The following is a 20924-nucleotide window of genomic DNA, read 5'->3' as shown; positions in this document are numbered from 1 at the left end:
ATAATGATATTAAATATTTTTAATAATTTAACATTTATACAATCTATAATTTACAAATAGAATTATTAATAACAGCAAAAATTTTAGCAATCCAAAAATTAGATTCTTTACTTAAAGTATTGTTTAAAGAACATTTTAGATAATTAAATAAAATAAAAATTCTAAAAATTTAGTTTTAGTAGCCTTGTAAGATAATTTATAAATCTATTTTTGGTGATTTTTAAATATTATAGGCAACCTCAAAAAAAGTTAAGTAAAATACCTCCTAACAGACATTTACTGGGTATATATTCTTTACCGGGAAACTAGATATAATTAGGGTTCATTTGGTAACAGTAAAGGGTTCCATATATTCCTATAGAATAAGTAAAATTATCTACCTATTATACTACAATAAAACTATAAAAAAATCATTTTTCTGTAAATCAAAAACACTTTTAATTTTGTGTTCAAAAAAATAATAAACCCAATCTACAATTTAATTTAACTTATATAATTCTGGTAGAGTAGAATAAATAATAAAATAATAATATTGCATAACTTCTAGCCATAGTTTATTTTACACATACTACAGATATCTAATCTTAAAAGAAATTAAGAAAATATATGATCAAGTATATAATATTGTCTTCCTTGATTAAATAAAAATAAAATTCGAGCAAACGTCAAATACTGTACTTACTATTTTACTATCAAGTATTTACCAGTCAATGAGCGTCTATAGTATATTTTATGATCAATAAATTATTTTATAAAAATAACGTTATAATAATTTAAAAGTTAAAAATAGCAAGTTATTAATAATTATAACTGTTAATAAAAATATAATTATTGATTTTAACTGAAAAAGGTACTTATTTTATAAAGGTCTTATAATTTTAAGAGGGCCTACCAGTTTTCCCCTGATGTCCCAGTGGGCCAATATGTGCCTGCCTTTCCTACGTTATATTTTGGTTAATTGGTAGATTTTAAATGAATGATAATATTCATCAATTAACTACACATAAATAAAACATTATGGTATACTATATACTTTTCAAAAAATACTTAAATTCTCAAATTATTTTAAATGACGAAAATATTTTAACTTAAAATTGAATATAACATATATTGGATTTAATATAGAAAATGTATTTTATTTTTTTTAAATAGATTAAATGACTTAATAATATTAATTTAGCATAAATGTACTTACTATTAGATTGTTCTGTAGAAGGATCCATTATTTTACTAGGTAATTTTGATAAAACTTCAAGAGCAAGTGCAGGACATCCTGCTTTAAAATGAGCATGTGCAGTTTTGAAATATAGTTGTCTTTCTAATGGTGAAATGGAATCTTCTAACATTAACTAAAAAATATGGCACATAAGAACATCTGATTTCAAATTCAAATACAATTATTTAGTTACTTGTCGATCCGAAGTTTCCCTACACCTGGCATCAGAACCATAGCTAAAACCAGCTAATACTACAGTATGATTTTTTTTATCTTGATAAGTGGATGCCAAATAGTGTCTTATCAATAATGGATGTGTACGAAGATAAACGTAGAAATTGAACACATTTGGATTTGCTACAAATAATAATAATAAAAAAAATAAATGAATACTATATATATGATTAAAATATTTAATGTATTTTAAACATACCAGCTGAAGTTTCTTGTTTTTCCTCATCATTGTATTGTGGATGCATTGTACCTACATTCATTTGGACTAAAGTATTAAGACTTCCAGTCGAATCTTTAAGTATCCAAAGAGCCATAGAACGTAAGAATGGGTCTGGATTAGCCATAGATAATTTTTGATTTTCACCATTTTGGTCACAACCAAGTATTTCCTACAAAAAGCAAGTTAAATTAAGAATGAACATAATTCAGTTAATTAAAAATATACCTCATACAAAAGCCGTTTAAGACTGGGTGGAGTAGAATCAATTTCACCCTCGTATAATCGAGCAATCACCATAGCTAATTGTAAGTCATCTAGTTTATTTAGGCACACCTAAAAATCAAGTTTGATTTTAATATTATTTATAATTAAAATATTAAATCTACTTATAGAAAATATATGAAATAAATACCTCAATTGCATCCCTAAGAGCACCAGCTAAAAGGAAAAATGCAGCAGCGTGTTCAAATCGTTGTTTTCCAAGTAATGCAAATGCATTTTTAAGTGCTGCCTTTCGCCAACGGTCTTCAGCAAAATTATTGGAAAAGAATTGAGTCATTCGCTCATCTCTTTTGGACCTAAATAATCCCCAAACTAAGGACTTCTTTTTCATTGCTAGATAAAATATAGCAGCATCTAAAGGATCTTGATTTGTCTGATATGCTGCTTTTGCAATCTGGGAAAAATTTGAATTTAATTAATAATAGTTAGTTTTAAATTTATATTTTGAAACAAAAACTTACTTTTTCAATACATGTTCTTAATAATGTTTGATTTCTAAGCCACCACCCAACACCTAATTCTTTTAATGCTGACCAACGTGGAGTACCTCGTACATAAGAAGGTGTTAATTGTAATAATTCTTCTTCACTTTCAGAATGGAATGCCCATGCAATATCTGCTGAACACATACCTCTTTTTTGAAATTGTGTACGCTGAGCTACACCTAAACATCTTAGTAAATAATTGTAATGCTTCATGGCCAACAAAAATCTAAGACCACAATCATCCAATGAATCTAAAATGTTCATAATATATTCACAATTAATTTTTATACTTTCAAATTTGTTTCTCTCAAACTAACCTGAACACACTTCACCTTCATGAGGAGCCGAACTGTCTTTAGCAAACTGAGTTTTGTCAACAAATCTATCAGCAAAATCAGTATTACATGTAGATACAGTATCGGCAAGAGCTAATAAATGCATTTGATCTAAGCTTGATAAACCAGGCAAATGAGTATGAGTTAACAGACGAGACAAAAGTTGACCTTGTTTTGGCCCAAAATGAGAAAGTAAACATTGCTGTTTTTCTGTTGCATTAGATTGGCGCTCACATCTACGAGGGCTTTCTGGTTCTGATTCATCATTCAATATGTCATCTAGATTGTCTTCTGATGTTGAAATATTTCCATTAAATAATTCATTATAATCTTTTTCGTCTTCAGCTAACTTAAGAGCAGTACTAGCATTTTCTTTATCGGCGGCCAAAAGTGTCCATAAAGGTAAGGGAGGAATAGAAGTAATTTCTGCATAGTCCAACATTAGTTCTTCTGGAATGGCTGTAGTGGATCCTCTAGGTTCCATTGGACTTGTAGCTAATAGTGATAATAATAATGTTTATTAGTAAATTAATACTTTAAAACATTTTTATTATATAGTTGTATCTCACCAGCTCCAGCATAGCTCACAGATAATGTTCTTGATCTTGACCAACCTCTTTGGCGAGTTAAATTATCTTCTTCTGAATATGAACATACAACAGCACCTTGTCTTACACTACATGTTGTTGAAATACATCTACAAATGCAATTTAATTTTTGTAATAAAATGTTTAATATATAATAATTTATATGATTGATTACCTGACAAGATGAGCAAGAATTGCTTTCACCCATCTGATTTTTCCAGAATTTAATAGTTCCATTAATTGTTTAGGATGATATTGGGGAAGAACTGGACATGCAATACGACTTGCTTCAAACAGTCCATAATCTGGCATATACGAATCTTGAATATTATTTGAAGAGTCACCATTCTGGATACCCAATTTCTTTTTTTTTGTTTCAGCAGTTAACATATTCAAATTGATTGAGCTGACACGAGACAAATGAGGCATTGAACTTACATTAGCCAGTCTTCTTTGGGAGGTTTCCTATGTATGATAATAATACAAAATACAATATTTTTTTTTTTAAATTGTTTTGTTGTTTAAATATGTCAAATTACGTGTGCCAATGTTCTAAGATCTTCATCTCTTAGATTTCTAGTGTCTTGGAGCTCATCAGATTCTTGATGTATTAATTTGCAACACAACAAAGCATTCTTTTGAATCATATCTAAATATGGTTTATAATTAAGTCATATTTTAAATTGTTATTTCAATAATTTATGATATTGATACATAATCTGATCTACTAACATGTATTTGGTTTCCATTGTGAATACACATGCATTTCACTGTCCATGCCTACAACTAATATACCATCACGAACCCAAGAAATTTGCATTGGAAGTGGAGGCAAACCATCTGCTGTAGTAAGATCAATTTTTCTAAGCTTCATCCATCTAATAAAATTAAATTTAAGTTATCAATATCAACATTAATCAGCATTATTGTAAACTTCTAATAAGCAAATATTAAATGTTTTGGAATTTGACACTGGAGTGAATCATTTATATAAGAATAGTAACTTTCAAAAGTTATTAACATTTTTTTTTTTTTTACATAACATTAATTGTTATAAAACATTTAAGAACAATATTTGTTATTGTTACATTTTTGTTTTTTTTTTTTTAATGAAAATACACATTCCTTATTTTAAAGCAGAACATTTTTCTTTGTACTTTAACTATAAAAAAATTGATAATTGAATAAGTAGCTTACAAATTGTAACTACTTTAAGTATTTTAGGTTTAGATAAGCGGAGTGGATTGGCGCAGGTGTACTCCGCAAAATGTTTGTCACTACTTCCTTCGCCTTAACTTTTTTACTAATTACAAATTAGCTACTTGTTTAAAATTTGATTTTAACATAGTATCAACATTTTCTGAATAATATTTTGCTTTAGAAATTTAGAATATACAATTTAAAATGTATATAGTCATTAAAATAAAAATGTTCTTATTTTATTAAAAACTTTGTTAGATTTTAAAACAATGGGTGTTTTATGTTAAATAAATTACCTAACATCAGTTAATATTTATAATTTAAATTTACCTTATTTCATCAACAAAATTGGGAGAAACTAGTGATGAAGCTTTTCGTAATATTGGACGGTTTACTGATTGGGACTCTTTCATTGCTTTCATATTAGCTTGAGCTAAATCACTAGATACTGGTGTAAATAACATTATCTATGTACAAAAAATAAATATTTTAAAGTATAAAAACAAAATTAATGATTTTATAACATAAAAACAAAACTATAGTATGTTTCACATCAAATGCAACTCTATTAGAGTGCCCCGGATGACAGTTTCTACTCAAATTAATGGTTCGTACATTTATAATAGTAAATAATAGTTCTGTAAATATAATAATTTTAAATTTCTCACTTTTTTTACACGCTATTATGAGTAACTCTGAAAAAATTAACAGCCTCCTGGCGTGATATGATCGAGTCACATTTGATGTGAAACATACTTAAACATTTTATTTACATATAATTAAACAATAATTTACCTTGCTACCAACAGCAACAGTTAGTATATGAGACCCATCTTCCTTGGAAACCCAATCTAATTGGACAATATGTTTTTGTGTTAACGGACAAGTATTTCCATTTTCAATAATAGATTTTCTTAATGACTGAAGGGTACTAAAACTAGGAACAGCCAATAAACCTGAAAAGTGAAAAGTTGGCAAAATATTAATACACTACTATTCATGAGATATTTACACAATTAACATACCATGACTACTTTTGACTAAATTAGTTTCATTTTCTCCATTTCTACCATTACATCTTCCAGTGGTTCCATCTAAGTCTTCTGATGATAACGCTTTTAAAACAGTAGACTGTAACTTATGCTTTTTAGATGAAAGTATTGTTTGATCGTGTAAATATGTCAAATCAACACTAGGATCAATATGAAGTTTGGGCAAGTGAATATTTTTCATGTGTATTGTGTCCTCTAGTAACCATTCTGAACCACCAGTACTTTCACACTCATAAATAGCCACACATAGATTCACATATCTTGATTCTGGGTCTTTTTTTGATGGTCGAGTAAATGACTTTCCATATTTATAGGCACAAGCAATACGGCCACTATATGCTGCACTTATGTTTAATGGTTGACCTAAAAATAAATATTAATTAAAATATGCTAAGTATTTAGTAGCGGATAAAATTTTACCTGATATTTCTATCATGGATTTGCGATCTTTTCTTATCATTTCCCATTCAACCCATTGGTAACTAACTTCATCGGCTGTTTTTGTAATTTTACATTTCCAAAACCGTAGTGTGCTATCTGAACATGCAGTTACAAATACATATGGCGCAAAACAAGCTGGGTAAATAGAAGCTGAACTTAAATGTCCTCCAGCTGGAGATGCATGAATTACATCAACACCATCAGGTAAATTTAATTCTTGTGTACAAATCTAAAGTAAAATTTCAACATTTTTAAAAATTAAACAGCATACAATTTTATATGAATCATTCAACAAAAAAAGTCAATGAACTATTAAATTGCATTTTTTTATTTTTATATTAATCGAGAATAATTATCAGCATGATATATTATAATAACTTACCTTTATAGTTGATATTGAAACATGAGGGGCAAAAGCTGACAATGTTGGTTGAGTTGTTTCTTCCCCACCCAAATTTGTGGCACCTAATTTTCCTGAATTATCCATATCATCATCATCTTGTACCAGTTGACTATCAGGCACATACATCATACTTTCACTTAAAGCTATTTATGAAATAAAAATGTTATACATTTGACAATCATAAATTGAAATTGAACATACGATTATTTTCAGGTTGAGAGGCTATTATTAAACGCCACATATGTACAGTTGTACCTTGAACAGTTCGTTCAAGCACTACTAAATAAAATGGTTCTTCAAAATCATCATCAGGTTCTTCGCTATCTAGACCTGAAATAGCATCTACTAAGCCTCTACCAGATGCTCTTTCTCCAGTCATTAACTGTTCTTGAAACACATGTAAAAATTGAGTATTTTGCCAATCCTATAATGAAAATAATTTTTAATTATTTAATTTTGGCTTATTTATAATTACAAAAATAATTATTATAAATAATAATTTACATGTGTTGCATCAGATATAGCGTCCAATTGAATAATACATCCTGGTCTAGCAGTAGATTGTTGAGAAACAATTTTTATACGATCGTGTAATGAATTGTGTTTCAAATCATTTTCAGAAGAAACATCGGTTGATAAACTCACCATTGAGTCCTATAATAAAGTATTAAATGTATAACTATAGAATAACTACATCAAAACTGTATCTTTTACTGCAGCCATTCGACTCCGGTGTTCTGAACTGGATACTTCAGCCAATAATGTTCTAGCATCTATAACAGCTTGATAAACACGTAAACATTCTCCATCCGATGCTACAAAACAAGCACTTGGAGAATTTGATAATGTGCCCAATGTAGTACTAATAATAATCAATTAAATATTTTAGATTAAATTCATCTAACAAATCATAAAAAAAAAAAAATAAGTTTGAAAAGAACCTTGGTAGTAAAGTTGGAATCCAAGCAACATTCGAAAATGCTGATATTTGAAGTGAATTTATACGAGCAAGTTCAGAAACACCACCAGATTTAGAAAGTGGTCCAACTGCATCAACTCTCCATAATATAAGTTCACTACAAAATCCCTGAAAAAGAATTTGCTATATAAAATTGTAAATGTTATTTAATTTGAAGTTGATATACTTACTGATGGCGGTTGAGCAATAGGAGGTGGATTAGGTGATAAAGGAGAAGCTGGAGTTTCTTGATCAGGCAGATTGTGATGGGAAGTAGTTAATAATAATGGTAGTACAGGATGACAAGTCACATCGTTTACACGGAAACGATGACCAGAAGCTCGAGATGCATGGCCAATACTTAGGACTTGAGAGAACTTAGATTTATCAGCAAAGGTTAATTGCCATAAATTTAGGGTTCCATTAGTATGTTTAGTGACCATTGACAGAGTTGGACATGGCGGAGCAGATATTATATCGTTAAATGTTCCGGAATCTTCACCCATAGTTGAATTGGCTCGATTAGGTTTTCCATTTTCCGTCAATGATGATGGTTCAACTGATTCGTTCTGATGATGTAAATCAATGTCACCAGCTAAAGAGTCACCATCTTCCTCCAATACTCTAGGAAGACTTGAATCGCCATAATCTCCATTTATACCTGGTTAAAAAAAAAGTTTATTTGACGTAATATACAAAAAACTTAAATAATTAACTAACCATGAACATCACTGGGTGATCTGCTTGGTGCTGCAGCAGCAGTTTTAACTACATCTCTAAATGCCAGCTGTAAACTTGATCCAGATGTATGATATAAACATACATTATGTGACATTGTAGTAGCATCTCCAAGAGGGAATGCATTAGGTATTCTAGTTGAAAAAGAAACTTGGGCTTGTCTAAATGAACCAGGATGGTATTCATCCAACCAATCAACTACCCAAATTAAATAACTTCCATCAATAGGATGGACAGCAAATAATAAATCAGGACTATGGTGCCAATCACGAAGTAGACATTCAATTTTATTATCAAGAGAATCAGTGGTTATATGATTCGTATCAGTAGTAAATGAATTTACAGATGTTGTATTGCTAAAATAAAATAATGATATAAATATAACTTATAAATAAGAGTTATTATTTATATAATTATATCGATAGATATTAAATGTAATTTGAATTATGAATTACCTCAGTGTAGGATGAGTTGATGGACAACTGTGTTCATCACTAACACTTTCATCTTGTGATGTACTTTTACCAAGCTTATTTTGTTTTCGTCTAGAATCACTATACTCGACATCGTGATGTTCTGATATTATAAATTGTTCGTTTATAAGCATATCATCTTTTTCAACTACTTTTTTGGTTAGTTCCTACAAAAATAGTTTATATGTTAATAAATAATAATAGTAATTTGATTTTGTTTATTAGTGCTCAAAACTTTATGCATTTGCAAATTTTTTAAGAATTTACATATTAGAAATGTGATTTGACACAAACTTGTTACATAATCCAATTTAAATCCAAGAATATATGTTAAATATTTTATGAAATTTAAGTGATTTTAAATATTTAAGAATTTTATAAATAAAAAAAAAAAAAACATTTATTACATTTTTTTTTAAATAACAAGCTTTCAGAATAATGCACCTCTGTAATATAGTAATTTATATTTTAAGTCATACTATATTAATTATTTCTTTATTTGAATTAAAATATTAAAAATATATTTAAAAATTAATTATACTACATATTAAATATTTTTTTATTGCAAATATATGCACATATTTCAATATCTTTATGTGCATCAAGTTCTGAGTTCTAATTATAACTTAGAAATTAATATACATTTAGTATTGCTTCTGCCTGGAGTGAAAAATGCATTTCTTTATTATTGAGCCAATGAAGAACAAAATTTGGTTCTCTTTCAGGGTCAGTGCTTGATAAACTAGGCACTAGTGGAATGTCTACAGAAAAAAAGGCAAATTTAGTATAAATACATAGTTTATATAAAGAAATTTTTTATGATCAATTTTTATTGAAATTACCAGTTTCAGCATTAATGCTTGCAGCTAAATGAAAATGAAGTCCAGGAATAATACCAGTACCATGAAACCCGTAGCTATGAAAATCGTGAACGCTGAATGTAGATGGTAATGTTGGTATTGTAGAACTTGTACTTCCAGCCATACCAGTTCCAAGATCTCCTTGATGTTTAGCATGCCTTCGTATATGAAAACAAGCTCTATGAAAAGAAAAAAAAATTAAATCATTTTAAAGGTTGTTTAAAAGTAAAAGTATTTTAATTAATTACTTCATATGTTTGAGTCGTTGAAGAAGTCTGTGCTTATGTCTATGTGTTCGAAATCGTGGATTATGAGCAGCTAATGGATCAAAATGGCTCATATTTACTAAACCATCATCTGGTAAAACAGTTTCTGACCATAATCGACATATGTTATCTCGACATGATGTTACTAGCATATTTGAAACAGATCCCCTAAAAAATAATATTTATTTGTATTACAAACATAACAAACAGGCAGTGTAAAACAAATTACTTTGGCATGTATTTGCTAGTTTTTCTCCATGATAGTTGTGTTACAGCTCGAGGATGAGCTATGTACACAAAACCATAATTTGGTTCACCAAAATTAGAAATAGCACTCATCGAGTAATTCTGATCAACGCTTTTGGATGGAAAAAGTACTAAATTAATTATTAATAAATATTAGAAACAAGTAAAATTTCAAATTTATTTTTAAGTAAAATAAATGTTTGTTAATGTTGTAAACCTAATACTTTAAACAAATATTAATAGGAACACTTGTATTGATACATTAAAACAACATTATAGAGGGTACATTTAATTTCATGATTAAATATTCTCAACAACCATAATTAAAACCTTTATAATACTCACATTGTTTATTTTCAAACCAAATTTTGACTAGTCTGTCATCTTTTCCAGCAGTAGCAAATAATGTTCCATCAGGTGAAAATGCAATGTGTACTACAGGAGTTGCAGTTTCTTTTTGCCAAACACATTCCCAACCACGAACTTCACAGTTACAGGATGTTGTTGTTGACATTGGTATTGCTTCTTCACCAATCTCAAATGTTACTCCATCACTTGTCATTCCTATACAGAACATAAATATTGTAACAAGGTTGAAAAGTAAAATAAATGTTATAACTTATAGGTATATAATCAATTTATCTTAATTATTTACAAAATCTAACATTAATATTGTATCAACATAAATATGTATTTATTTATTAGGGTTAAACAGCCACGAGGGCTCAAGTATAATATGGCAACACAATCTTATTTTAAAATTGATACAATCACTATTGATATATTAATTACTACAGAACAAAAATAATAATTTATAAACTCAAACAAGTAAATTAGTAATATAAGTTTAAGTAAAAATATTAAAAATATAAATTGGATAATTAACAAATTAAATTATATGATATAACATATTTTAACAAATGTACATATAATGTATAATTTATTTAAAAGGATTATTTTGTAATAATATATAATTATTCTAGAATATGATAAATAATATTAGATACCTAATATAAGACAAAGATTGTGAAATATTTACTATAGGTATTATAATTTATGTAAATATTATACAGTCTTTAATATCAAAATAACATCAAGATATTACTATTTACATGGAAATTTTGTTTTTTTACTTGGGTTAATAGTTTATAAATTCAAAAATAACACATTTCAATTAATTTTTAAATCTTATCTATATGTTTTAATAATTTTGAAATATATTAAAATTTAATATTAAATAAATTAGTAAAATATGTTTACTTAATTGTATAGGTAAATATAATATTAATATTAATTACATTGATAATAATATTTACCAGTATTTTCTTCTAAGGGCTCATCTGGCAATTGTTGATGCCATAGTTGTAAAACAGTGCCCCCTGTAAGCAACCTAGTACCTTCCAAATTCCATGACAAACAGCTAATACGACACGCAGTTCGCCAGCTAGCAGTCTCCACCCATTTATAATCCAATTGCTAAAATTATAAAAGAACAATGAAATAAATTAAATAGTTAGGTAATAAATAGCAAAAGATAATTTTATTTAAAAATGTTAGGGGCTTTATTAGGTTCAACCTATATATCAAATCAAAATATTTCTCATATGAAAACATATGATTAAAATTCAGAAATGTTTAATATAGGTAGTTTACACTGGCGTGGTCAGGATTTTTTTTCAGGGGGAGGAGGGGCTGATCAATTTTTGTAAAGTAAAATGTAAGATTTTTGTTGCGATTTGTATAGATCATTAAAAATTAAAATAATTTTTAAATTTTCTTAATATTTCAGAGGGGCTGCAACCCCCTCAGCCACCACCCTAGCTACGCCAATGGTAGTTTATAGTTTATGTTATTATTTTAAGTAATTTATACTTGGAAGATTTCAGATGAAACAACAATAATGTTTAATTAATTATTTTAAAAACTGTTTTTTTTTCAGTGGGTACATAATATGCAAAATATTATGATGGTTTTTTGATTAAAAAAAAAAATAATAATTTAAAAATTGTAGTTTATTAATTACTTATATTTTTCTCCTAAACAATAATTTATTGCAACTATAGTATGACATGAAGATAAACAATATTTCAAGTGGATTAACTGTCAATAATAAATTTAAAGTGGTTACATATTATTATTGTTATTTAATAACAGTTTCATAAAAACAAATAATACAATTGATTCAAACCTAACTATAGACTACTATATAAGGTTTATATCAAGGATTGAAAATTTCTCTAATGTGACATGCCAAAAATTGCATGAATTTTTGTTTCTTACGTGCCATTAAATAAAATTATAAAAATATTATATAAGTAAATAAATAACAAAAATGTGTTAATTTAAATGTATTTAATGAATTGTTAGTAAATTTAAGATATTTAATATAAGTAATAAATAGAACAAAAAAATAAATAAATATTATTTAATATTATACTTTAGTATTAATTAATTTGTTTTATGTAGTTTTTTTTTGTTGTTCACTAATAATGTGTATTATTTTTTTTAGCCTGAAGGCCTAGTCCCGACACCTATTTAGCAGAATATCTAGTTGGGCACCTGTAGGTTTCTGTTAGCCTGTTTGGGGGTAGGGGGTGACGGACTCGCCCCTTAAACAGTTTCCTGCCCAGAGAGAGATACTATCTGTGGCCAGGATTCAAACTGGTGATGGTAAGCTTCTGAACCGACGCCGTAGCCCACTCGGCCACTCCTTCCCCCATATTATGTATTGTATCAATACTAATACATGAATATTTGTAATGAGTTGTAAATACAAATATGAAAAAATTGCATACAAAGTTTTTAGATCTTTACAGATGTTTTTAACTTATGTTATAAAGAATTAAATTTATATTTAGTTTACCTAAAGTTTACCTATTATGTTTACCTATATATAAGTTGCAATAATTTAAAAATAGTTTACAACTTTTAATATTATAATAGTTGATCATTTACTAATGTTTAATAATTAAATATGAATAAAATCATAATTATTTATGAATGTAATACTTGTAGATTATGTAAAAACTGTTTTTATTAATGTATAACTATATATTAGGTAATATAGTTCAGGGTTGAAGTTGTTTGTAAACAAAGGTTTCAACAATTTTAAAGTTAGTGATAGGACTTTCTAGAAGATTAATACTTAATTACTAAGTTAGTTTATACATGTTTAATATATGTTTGTACTGTTTGTATTTTATTATGAAATAGAGTAAGTGGGTGCTAAAATACTAAATTTAATAAAATATGATAGTTAAAGATAGGTTTGATTCTTGTTTAAATACTGAATATCCTTTGAAAAGCTTACCATATTATAGTTTATTTCTAGGTACTTAATGTTTATACATTAACTATTTACTATAATATTATATTATTAATTATAGCAATAATTCACTGTACTTTGTATTGTTTATCAATAATAGCACATTAATTGTTTATATAATAATTTGCTAGTATCAACATATTGTGAATAACATTTAAAAATAAAAACAACTTAAAACCTATTGCTAAAAAATTATTACTTAGGGACACAGTACCTAATATGAGAGAAACATTAATTTATAATTGTATTGATAAAAAGGGGTTCAATTCAAGAACAAACCAGAACGTTTATCAGTTTATAAAGAGTATGGGTGTGTCTGGGAAAAACAATAATAGGTATTCGATAATTCTAAAAATGAACATACATGGGGTGAATTTTTGCAAACTAGCGGAGTTGGCTCAAAGACACATATCTGATTGTCGTAGGCAGCCGCTATCTTGCCCGTGTCCGTTGAACAGTCCAAACAACTAATGCGGATGTAGTTGTGTATCGCACCGGGGATGATTTGCACCCGTTCGAATGTGCTGGCCAGTATCACAATGTTGCATCCAGCCGCATAAGCCTAAACACAGACAGACCGATGAGCAATGCGTTGCGGGCCGTTCGACAGTCCGGATGCGGAATACTTACGGTGAACGGTACGCCTTCCACGCTACCGACGGCGAAACACCGGTCGCCAGCGTTACAGGCGCCGCTCAGTATTTGATGGCAGTTCATGTCGTCTGCCGCCTAAACTATGGACATGACCGACTTAGAGGGTCAGACACTAGCAACGCTTCCGATTTCGCCCGCCCTAACGTAACATCGTTGTCGCACCGCGAACGATATCGGCCGAGCGCATGGCCGTGTAAACGCGTAGAAAAAAAGGGTGAAAAGGACGACACCCGAACGTCAAAAATTGCGGAAAAAATTAATTACAATAATAGTAATAACAGCGCAACTAACGTACACCGACCGATACACAGTCTTATATTATATACAAGGCCACTGATAAATATTCGATAAATTGATAAAGATTATAGTCGTGGATGTTTTTTGATAAGGTTTTTTTTATGCATAAATAACATAGACCTTAAATTATGACGGAACATATATCTTGGCAGTAGTTGTTTGTAGGGTGATCCAGTCGAGAGGAGTAGAGTCGCAGTGATGCCCGTTCTTTGGAAAAAAATTATTTTTTTTTAAATTTCACTACCATAATTATTGTGACAATGTTGGCGCGTGAACGCCAAGAAATAATATTACAATTATTACTGTATATTATTGCGTATTTGCGTTTTATTGTACTTAGACTGCTTGTTACTCATTTTATATTTATGAATAATGGTTAGTAATTAGAATAGCATCTTTAGAATATGTATACAACGAATTGTTTCTTACGTTCTTCAATGAATAACTATCGAATAATTATTAAAATTAAAATTTTTGAATGAAAAGAAACTGCACATTCACCGCAGCTTCTTTTATGTTACCTACATAATTATGTCTGTAGATTACTGCTTTTGATATTATACTTTCATGAATCAATAATTAAAATCTACAGGTACGGTACCCGCGTATACATTAAATTATACATTTACCTAATATGATGAGCGATAAAATCGTTCACATCACGTACCTATATGAAGGAACATAATAAAATTAGTTTTATCTACAATGCTACTATGGTAAATTATTAACAAGTTAAATGTAAATTAATATAAATTTTAAATTATAATAGGTATACAATCGTAGGTATGTAATCTAATTATGTTTTAAAGGTTTATAATAGGTATATTGTATGTACCTACAAAATATTTTTGAGATAATTTTGTTAAATATAAGCTCTAAATTACTTTAATAGTTTAATATATCTATAACCTACTTTTAAATTGTATTGTATACTGTAATCTATTATAGTTATTAATTATTATTAATAACAGCATTCATTATTAGATTTCTTATGAGTTTTTTTTTCATTGATTTTTTTTTCCGTGTATACTTTATGCATTATATTATATTGATAAAAATAATTCACCTGGTAAAAATGCTTGAAAATTGAAAATACAGGGTTTCTCAAAAGTTTTTCTTATAGGTAACTACATAAAAATATTTAAAATACATAAATATAATGCTCATAATTTATTTTTATAAGAGTTTAAATTTAAATTTTTTATAAAATTTGTAAAATCTTAAACATTTTCAAACTATTTTGTAGTTAAAAATATATACAAATTTTGATTTTTCTTATCCAAGATTTAAAAACTTAATAAAAGAATCCTTATAAGTTAACTAATAACTATTTATCTAAGAATAGGTGTATAAGAAAAAAATTACCGAAAGACACATTAATTTGTTATCATGGGTAAAATAACTATTTCTTGTCAAGTAATTTTTGATATTTTATCGTAATTCAATAACATATAACAGCGAGGGAGTTGAAACTTACATCAAATGTTTATATGATAATTGTATATAATTATATATATATAAATGTATAATGATATTCTCAAAATATTTTATTCTTTTTGGGTTATTTATGTCCACATTTTTTTTTTTATTGTCGATAACATTTTTTTTCAGTTTGATCAAAAAGTTTGATAATGTTATACAAGATAATCCCACATAAGTTGTTTTTATAAAAATATTAAAAATATAAAGGCATTATTTATTTTTATATTCAAAAGCACAAAACGACAAATCGTTTGCAATTGGTTTTATAATTAAGAATATTATAAAATATAAATTATGTACAATTTGTGTATCTAAAGCTCGGAAGTTTAATAAAACTTTCATATATATAAGTAGTTTATATTGTTATCAAAAAATGTAAAAAAATATACATAAGAAATAGTTTTTGTATAGAAGAATATTATTCTTATTCTTAAGTACTCAATTTAATTTATGTACGTACTCATATGTAAAATAGATTTAACTTTTTCGAAAATATTTTTTTTTGTTTTACCTTTATCATTTTGTTATATCTGTAGTTACAATGCCACATCCTTACAGGATAGTAGCTATTTTTTCCATATTCAAACCATAGATCACAGGATTCAACAGCAAACTTCACTTATTCCTGTAATTAAAATAATTAAATAAAAACAATATTAGGTTTTCGATAGTATTTATAATATATTCTATAATGTTATAAAACCTAAATATTTATAATAAATGTAATAATATAATATGTATCAATGTTTGGATCAAATTTTTTTTCAGAACTAATTATTGGAAATCATTATTATTGTGAAACATGTTTCAAGTTTGATGGATTCCAGTCTCTAGTAAATATTTTAATATGGAATATACTATATGTTAACATTTATTATACCGCTTACTAATCGTAAGATTCAGCTAAATACAGCAGAATCATATTTTTTTTTCAGAAACCACTTATTGGTGTTTTTGTGAAGTCTTTGCGGCTTTTCACTATTCACTTTATCCTAATGGTATATTAATTTAAACATGCTAGTATAATTATGTTTTTAATATTCTAAAATACATTAGTTTATATTTTATTGGCGTGAATCTAGGTAACCAAAGTAGCAACTGTTTATTAATGGTAAAAATGTGTGTATGTTAAGTTGCATAACATTATATGTCGGGCGCATACGAGTATAGCTATAATACTGCTAAGTAGCTATACATCTTACCACAAGATAGCATCATGAAATCCATAGTCACAAAGTATGTTTTACATGGACATGTATTTTCGTACGCCTGCGATTCTCTCACCGGAGTTCAGTATAATATTGTATTTTGTCCCTCTTATAAGTAAGTTTCAATTTTTTTTGGCCAAGTTATGAATGTGGCAAGGCAGTCAACTTAAATGTTCAGCAATCAATATTTAACAAATTAGCATAACAAATTAAGGATTAACAAGTAATTTATACTGTTTGTACTTGTTGATTGGTAATTTGTATTTAATATTGTACATTTATAAGTCATAACTCATTATTCAATAAGTGTTTGACAAAATTATCATCATATGGCTTATAATATAATTTCTGTAATTTATAATCTCTCTAGATCTTTTCGTATAGATATACTTTTATTCAACGTTTTTTTTTTTTTTTTTGCTGTGAGTTATTCTAGTTACCATTCAATAATTGCCCTAGCTTTATATGCATTATGCACTTATGAATTAACGAATAATATCTTTTAATCTTTGTTCCTTTAAATCGTTTGTTATTATAAAGTATCTTATTATCTGCAAAGTTCCACAGTTCTTTGACATGAAAAAATATAGATGAATAATAAGTTGTTCATTAGTCAATACGAACAATAATAAATGATTTGAAAAAGCAAAGATATGTGTATTTTACACCCAATATTGATTGATTATAAATGAAATGTTATCACATATTTACACGTCTTGTTGCTAGCCTTTCCATCCAAGAAATATTAAACGTATGAACTTGAAACTTTACAATTTACACCATTACTTATTTAGTTATATATGCTATTTTTTATATACACAAATACACAATGAATGATTTTCAAAATATTTAAACTAATTTTAAGATAACTATATGAAATTATGAACCTATTCACACGTAGGAACTGACTACGTAGTTGGTATAGATATTAATAATTATAATATTAAAGTAATATTATAATAATAACTATTATTACCTAAACTTAGTACATAGGTACCTACTTAATAGCTCTAATATACATATGTATATTTTTAAAATAAATCATTTAATATTCTTTTGAACCTTTGAATAGTATATAAAATATTTTATAGATCGTGTTTGACCACTTTCAGCAACATCTAATACATGAATACAATTAAAGTATTAAATTTCAATGTTAATAAGCGCCACAGATCATTTGGTTTATATAATATATAGTGTAATACATAATCCTATTTTATGTCAACTTCGTATGACTGGCTACTGTGTTAATACTTACTTATTATCCAAGTGACTGATATTCGATGGATGAGTATTGTGATTTCGTTGTGTAGGTAAAGATTTTAATAATTATAATATAATATATTGTATATAATAATAATATATATAATGTATGTACCTATATAATAGCGTTGGTCTTAAGTATTAAAGTTATCATGTTGTATTATTTATTTTTTATTTATAATACTTTTATAAAATATTTATGTATTTGTTGTTGATTATCAATATTTAAGTTATAAGTTATAAGTTATAACATTTTGATGTTTTTAGTTATAAGTTGTTACATGTTTATGAATATTTAGAATTAAATATTGATTTTTATAAATGTGTGTATTGCCGTATTGGATGTACCTAGTAATTTAAATATGTTGATCTTCGTGTATTTCAAAATTATGTCTTTTTATTATTATAATATATCGAAGGGACTGATATAACCGTTTCACACTACCCACAAACTTTTACTGAAAATAATCAAAATGTTTTTCATGAAGACTCACATAACTAATATGCTTGGCATTATTTTATAAATATAAAATTTAAATTAAAATATAGGTTATAGGTTGATGTAAGGTGCACTTATAGAAAAATGTTTAAAAAATAATTGCGGAAACAGCAAAGTAAGTTCCAAATTTTGCCTATATAAAAACAAAAATCTAAGATTGAGTTTTAATAAACAATTTTGGAAAACGCTGTTAAATTAAAATATACAGTGGTTATGATACTAAAATATAACGGTGGGTACCTAGATTAAAAATTTAAATTGCATTAGGAATAGTAATGTAATATATATTTAAGAAACGTGATGTTTGCTGGAATTAACGTGTCTATTACTTGATATTATGTAGGTAATATATTCACCAGATATTTATATACATTAGTATTTTAATATTTACTTAATTTTAATTTATACTTTTGAATAATTTTTGTAAATTATACAATAATGATTATAAATCTGTACAATTGTTTTATATTCTTTTTAATTTCTAAACGTTTTGTGATAAAGGCCCACAAAACTCATGTATTGGTACAATAAAACATTGAATGATTCTATATCTACTACGTACTTCAACTAGTAAATCGTAAGTTTTTAAACATAAAAATTAGACACAAAGCAAAAAAAACTTCACTCAAACAAAACACATTTTAATGACATTTTTGTTTTTAATAATACGCACGCTTTATTAATGTTTTACAGAATTTAGTACATATGTAATACAGTATGTAGATTGTAGGTAGTTGAAGTAAGAAAAATGAACTTGATAGGTATACTGACTGCAGTGTTGTATGTTAAACGATAACATTTAGATAGGAAAAATTATTATGAACTATGAACTCCATTAAATTAAATTTTTTTTTTATAATTAATAATGTAATTTTTAGCATGGAAAAAATTCCTTGTGTCAAGTTTTTTGTTTAATATTGTAATGTAACAATATTTTTAAAGCAATATAGTTTTGTAAAAGTAATTAATTTAGGTATACCTTTGCATTATGGAATTCTACATTCGTCCAGCAAACTTTATTTCAACTAATTTGTATTCTATAATATTATTAGACCTAAATACATACCTAGCTAGTATTGATAAATGCACTTTGATTTATTTACAATACAGTTTATGTAATTATTAATCATATTAAAAACGAAAATGATATATATTTTGTTGACCGTCCTATATTATTATATAGTGTTTTAATAAGTTATATATAGGTTCATTTATTTAGTTTTATTTCAGCTATCAACATATCATATAGTGGGTTCATTAAAGTAACTGTAATTGAAAAACAACTACTGTCTTCTAATTAAATATAGGTATATTGACTGTCAAAAAAAAAAAAAACAGTATATATTGTAATAACTTGGTACTTTAATAGTAGACTATCGTCAACATGATTATAACATCATGTGTTTTTTTATACCGACCCCCTATATTATATACTCGTGAAATAATTATGATAATAACATTATTAAAATATTGCTCCAGGCTCTTTATCTGGAACCTTTTTGAACACTTGAATTAATATGGGACCACCTGCTTGTGATTTGTGAATACATATACGTATAGGTGCCTCCATGATTTTCGAATAAAAATGTAAATGTTATTTGTTTCTTTATTATGTTATATATTTTATAATTTCTACATTAATAAATTACTAAATAAATATCAAAAATCATTAATTAAACAATTATCAATAGGTATCTAAATGTTAAAAGAGAGTAAATAGGTAGGTATATTGTATATTTACCTAAGACCTAGGGTTTTGTATTAAGGTTAATAAATGATTGATCTGTATATAATAATAATCGCATTTAACTAGAATGTTGTAGTTGTTTTTTTTTTGTTATATCGTAATAGATATTAGATATAAATTAAGGTACTAAAAAGACTAAAATTACAAGTAGTCGTGTTTGCAGTCATTTATATTTCTTATTTTGTAATGCGGTAGTCTAATTAGTATTTATAAAGAACATTGCTAGTGATTTTATATTTCAATTTCGTATGAATTATAGTAAGAAACAGAAAAACTATCATTTGAATATTTGTATTAAATGCCAAGAAATATATAGGTACCTATATAGGTATATTGCAGAATAAAATAGACATTTATTTTGGTTATCTTTATCGATTATCACTCGCTAATTTATTTTTGTATACTATATATGCTTAAATGTCTACAGTTAACATAGTTTAATGGTCAAAAATT

The 20924-nt window shown here is 26.9% G+C and overlaps 1 protein-coding gene across 4 annotated transcripts in view; it reads right to left on the bottom strand.

Moving 5' to 3' along the window:
* The window catches only part of LOC132921506 (dmX-like protein 2), a 33902-nt gene extending 19563 nt beyond the window's left edge, over positions 1–14339 (bottom strand). For all 4 annotated transcript variants that reach the window (XM_060984563.1, XM_060984565.1, XM_060984564.1 and 1 more), the window contains exons 1-31: positions 13952–14339; positions 13686–13883; positions 11313–11472; positions 10342–10560; positions 9980–10127; positions 9733–9918; positions 9467–9663; positions 9267–9385; positions 8607–8791; positions 8134–8507; positions 7605–8074; positions 7397–7542; positions 7170–7317; positions 6960–7109; positions 6657–6879; positions 6435–6598; positions 6032–6281; positions 5585–5974; positions 5355–5515; positions 4890–5026; positions 4092–4237; positions 3899–4008; positions 3535–3824; positions 3342–3469; positions 2755–3267; positions 2414–2688; positions 2083–2346; positions 1896–2003; positions 1650–1839; positions 1410–1573; positions 1196–1349 (exon numbers count right to left, since the gene is read on the bottom strand). In XM_060984563.1, the coding sequence (XP_060840546.1) occupies positions 1196–1349; positions 1410–1573; positions 1650–1839; positions 1896–2003; positions 2083–2346; positions 2414–2688; positions 2755–3267; positions 3342–3469; positions 3535–3824; positions 3899–4008; positions 4092–4237; positions 4890–5026; positions 5355–5515; positions 5585–5974; positions 6032–6281; positions 6435–6598; positions 6657–6879; positions 6960–7109; positions 7170–7317; positions 7397–7542; positions 7605–8074; positions 8134–8507; positions 8607–8791; positions 9267–9385; positions 9467–9663; positions 9733–9918; positions 9980–10127; positions 10342–10560; positions 11313–11472; positions 13686–13883; positions 13952–14038 (6454 nt within the window). In that variant the 5' untranslated portion in view covers positions 14039–14339. The remainder of the gene's footprint in view (positions 1–1195; positions 1350–1409; positions 1574–1649; positions 1840–1895; positions 2004–2082; positions 2347–2413; positions 2689–2754; positions 3268–3341; positions 3470–3534; positions 3825–3898; positions 4009–4091; positions 4238–4889; positions 5027–5354; positions 5516–5584; positions 5975–6031; positions 6282–6434; positions 6599–6656; positions 6880–6959; positions 7110–7169; positions 7318–7396; positions 7543–7604; positions 8075–8133; positions 8508–8606; positions 8792–9266; positions 9386–9466; positions 9664–9732; positions 9919–9979; positions 10128–10341; positions 10561–11312; positions 11473–13685; positions 13884–13951) is intronic.
* Between the last annotated feature and the right edge of the window lie 6585 nt (positions 14340–20924).

Source organism: Rhopalosiphum padi, chromosome 2, assembly GCF_020882245.1.
Source record: "Rhopalosiphum padi isolate XX-2018 chromosome 2, ASM2088224v1, whole genome shotgun sequence".
NCBI classification, from domain to species: Eukaryota; Metazoa; Arthropoda; class Insecta; order Hemiptera; family Aphididae; genus Rhopalosiphum; species Rhopalosiphum padi.
The sequence above is the reverse complement of the archived record's forward strand: the minus strand, read 5'-3'. Positions and strand labels throughout refer to the sequence as shown.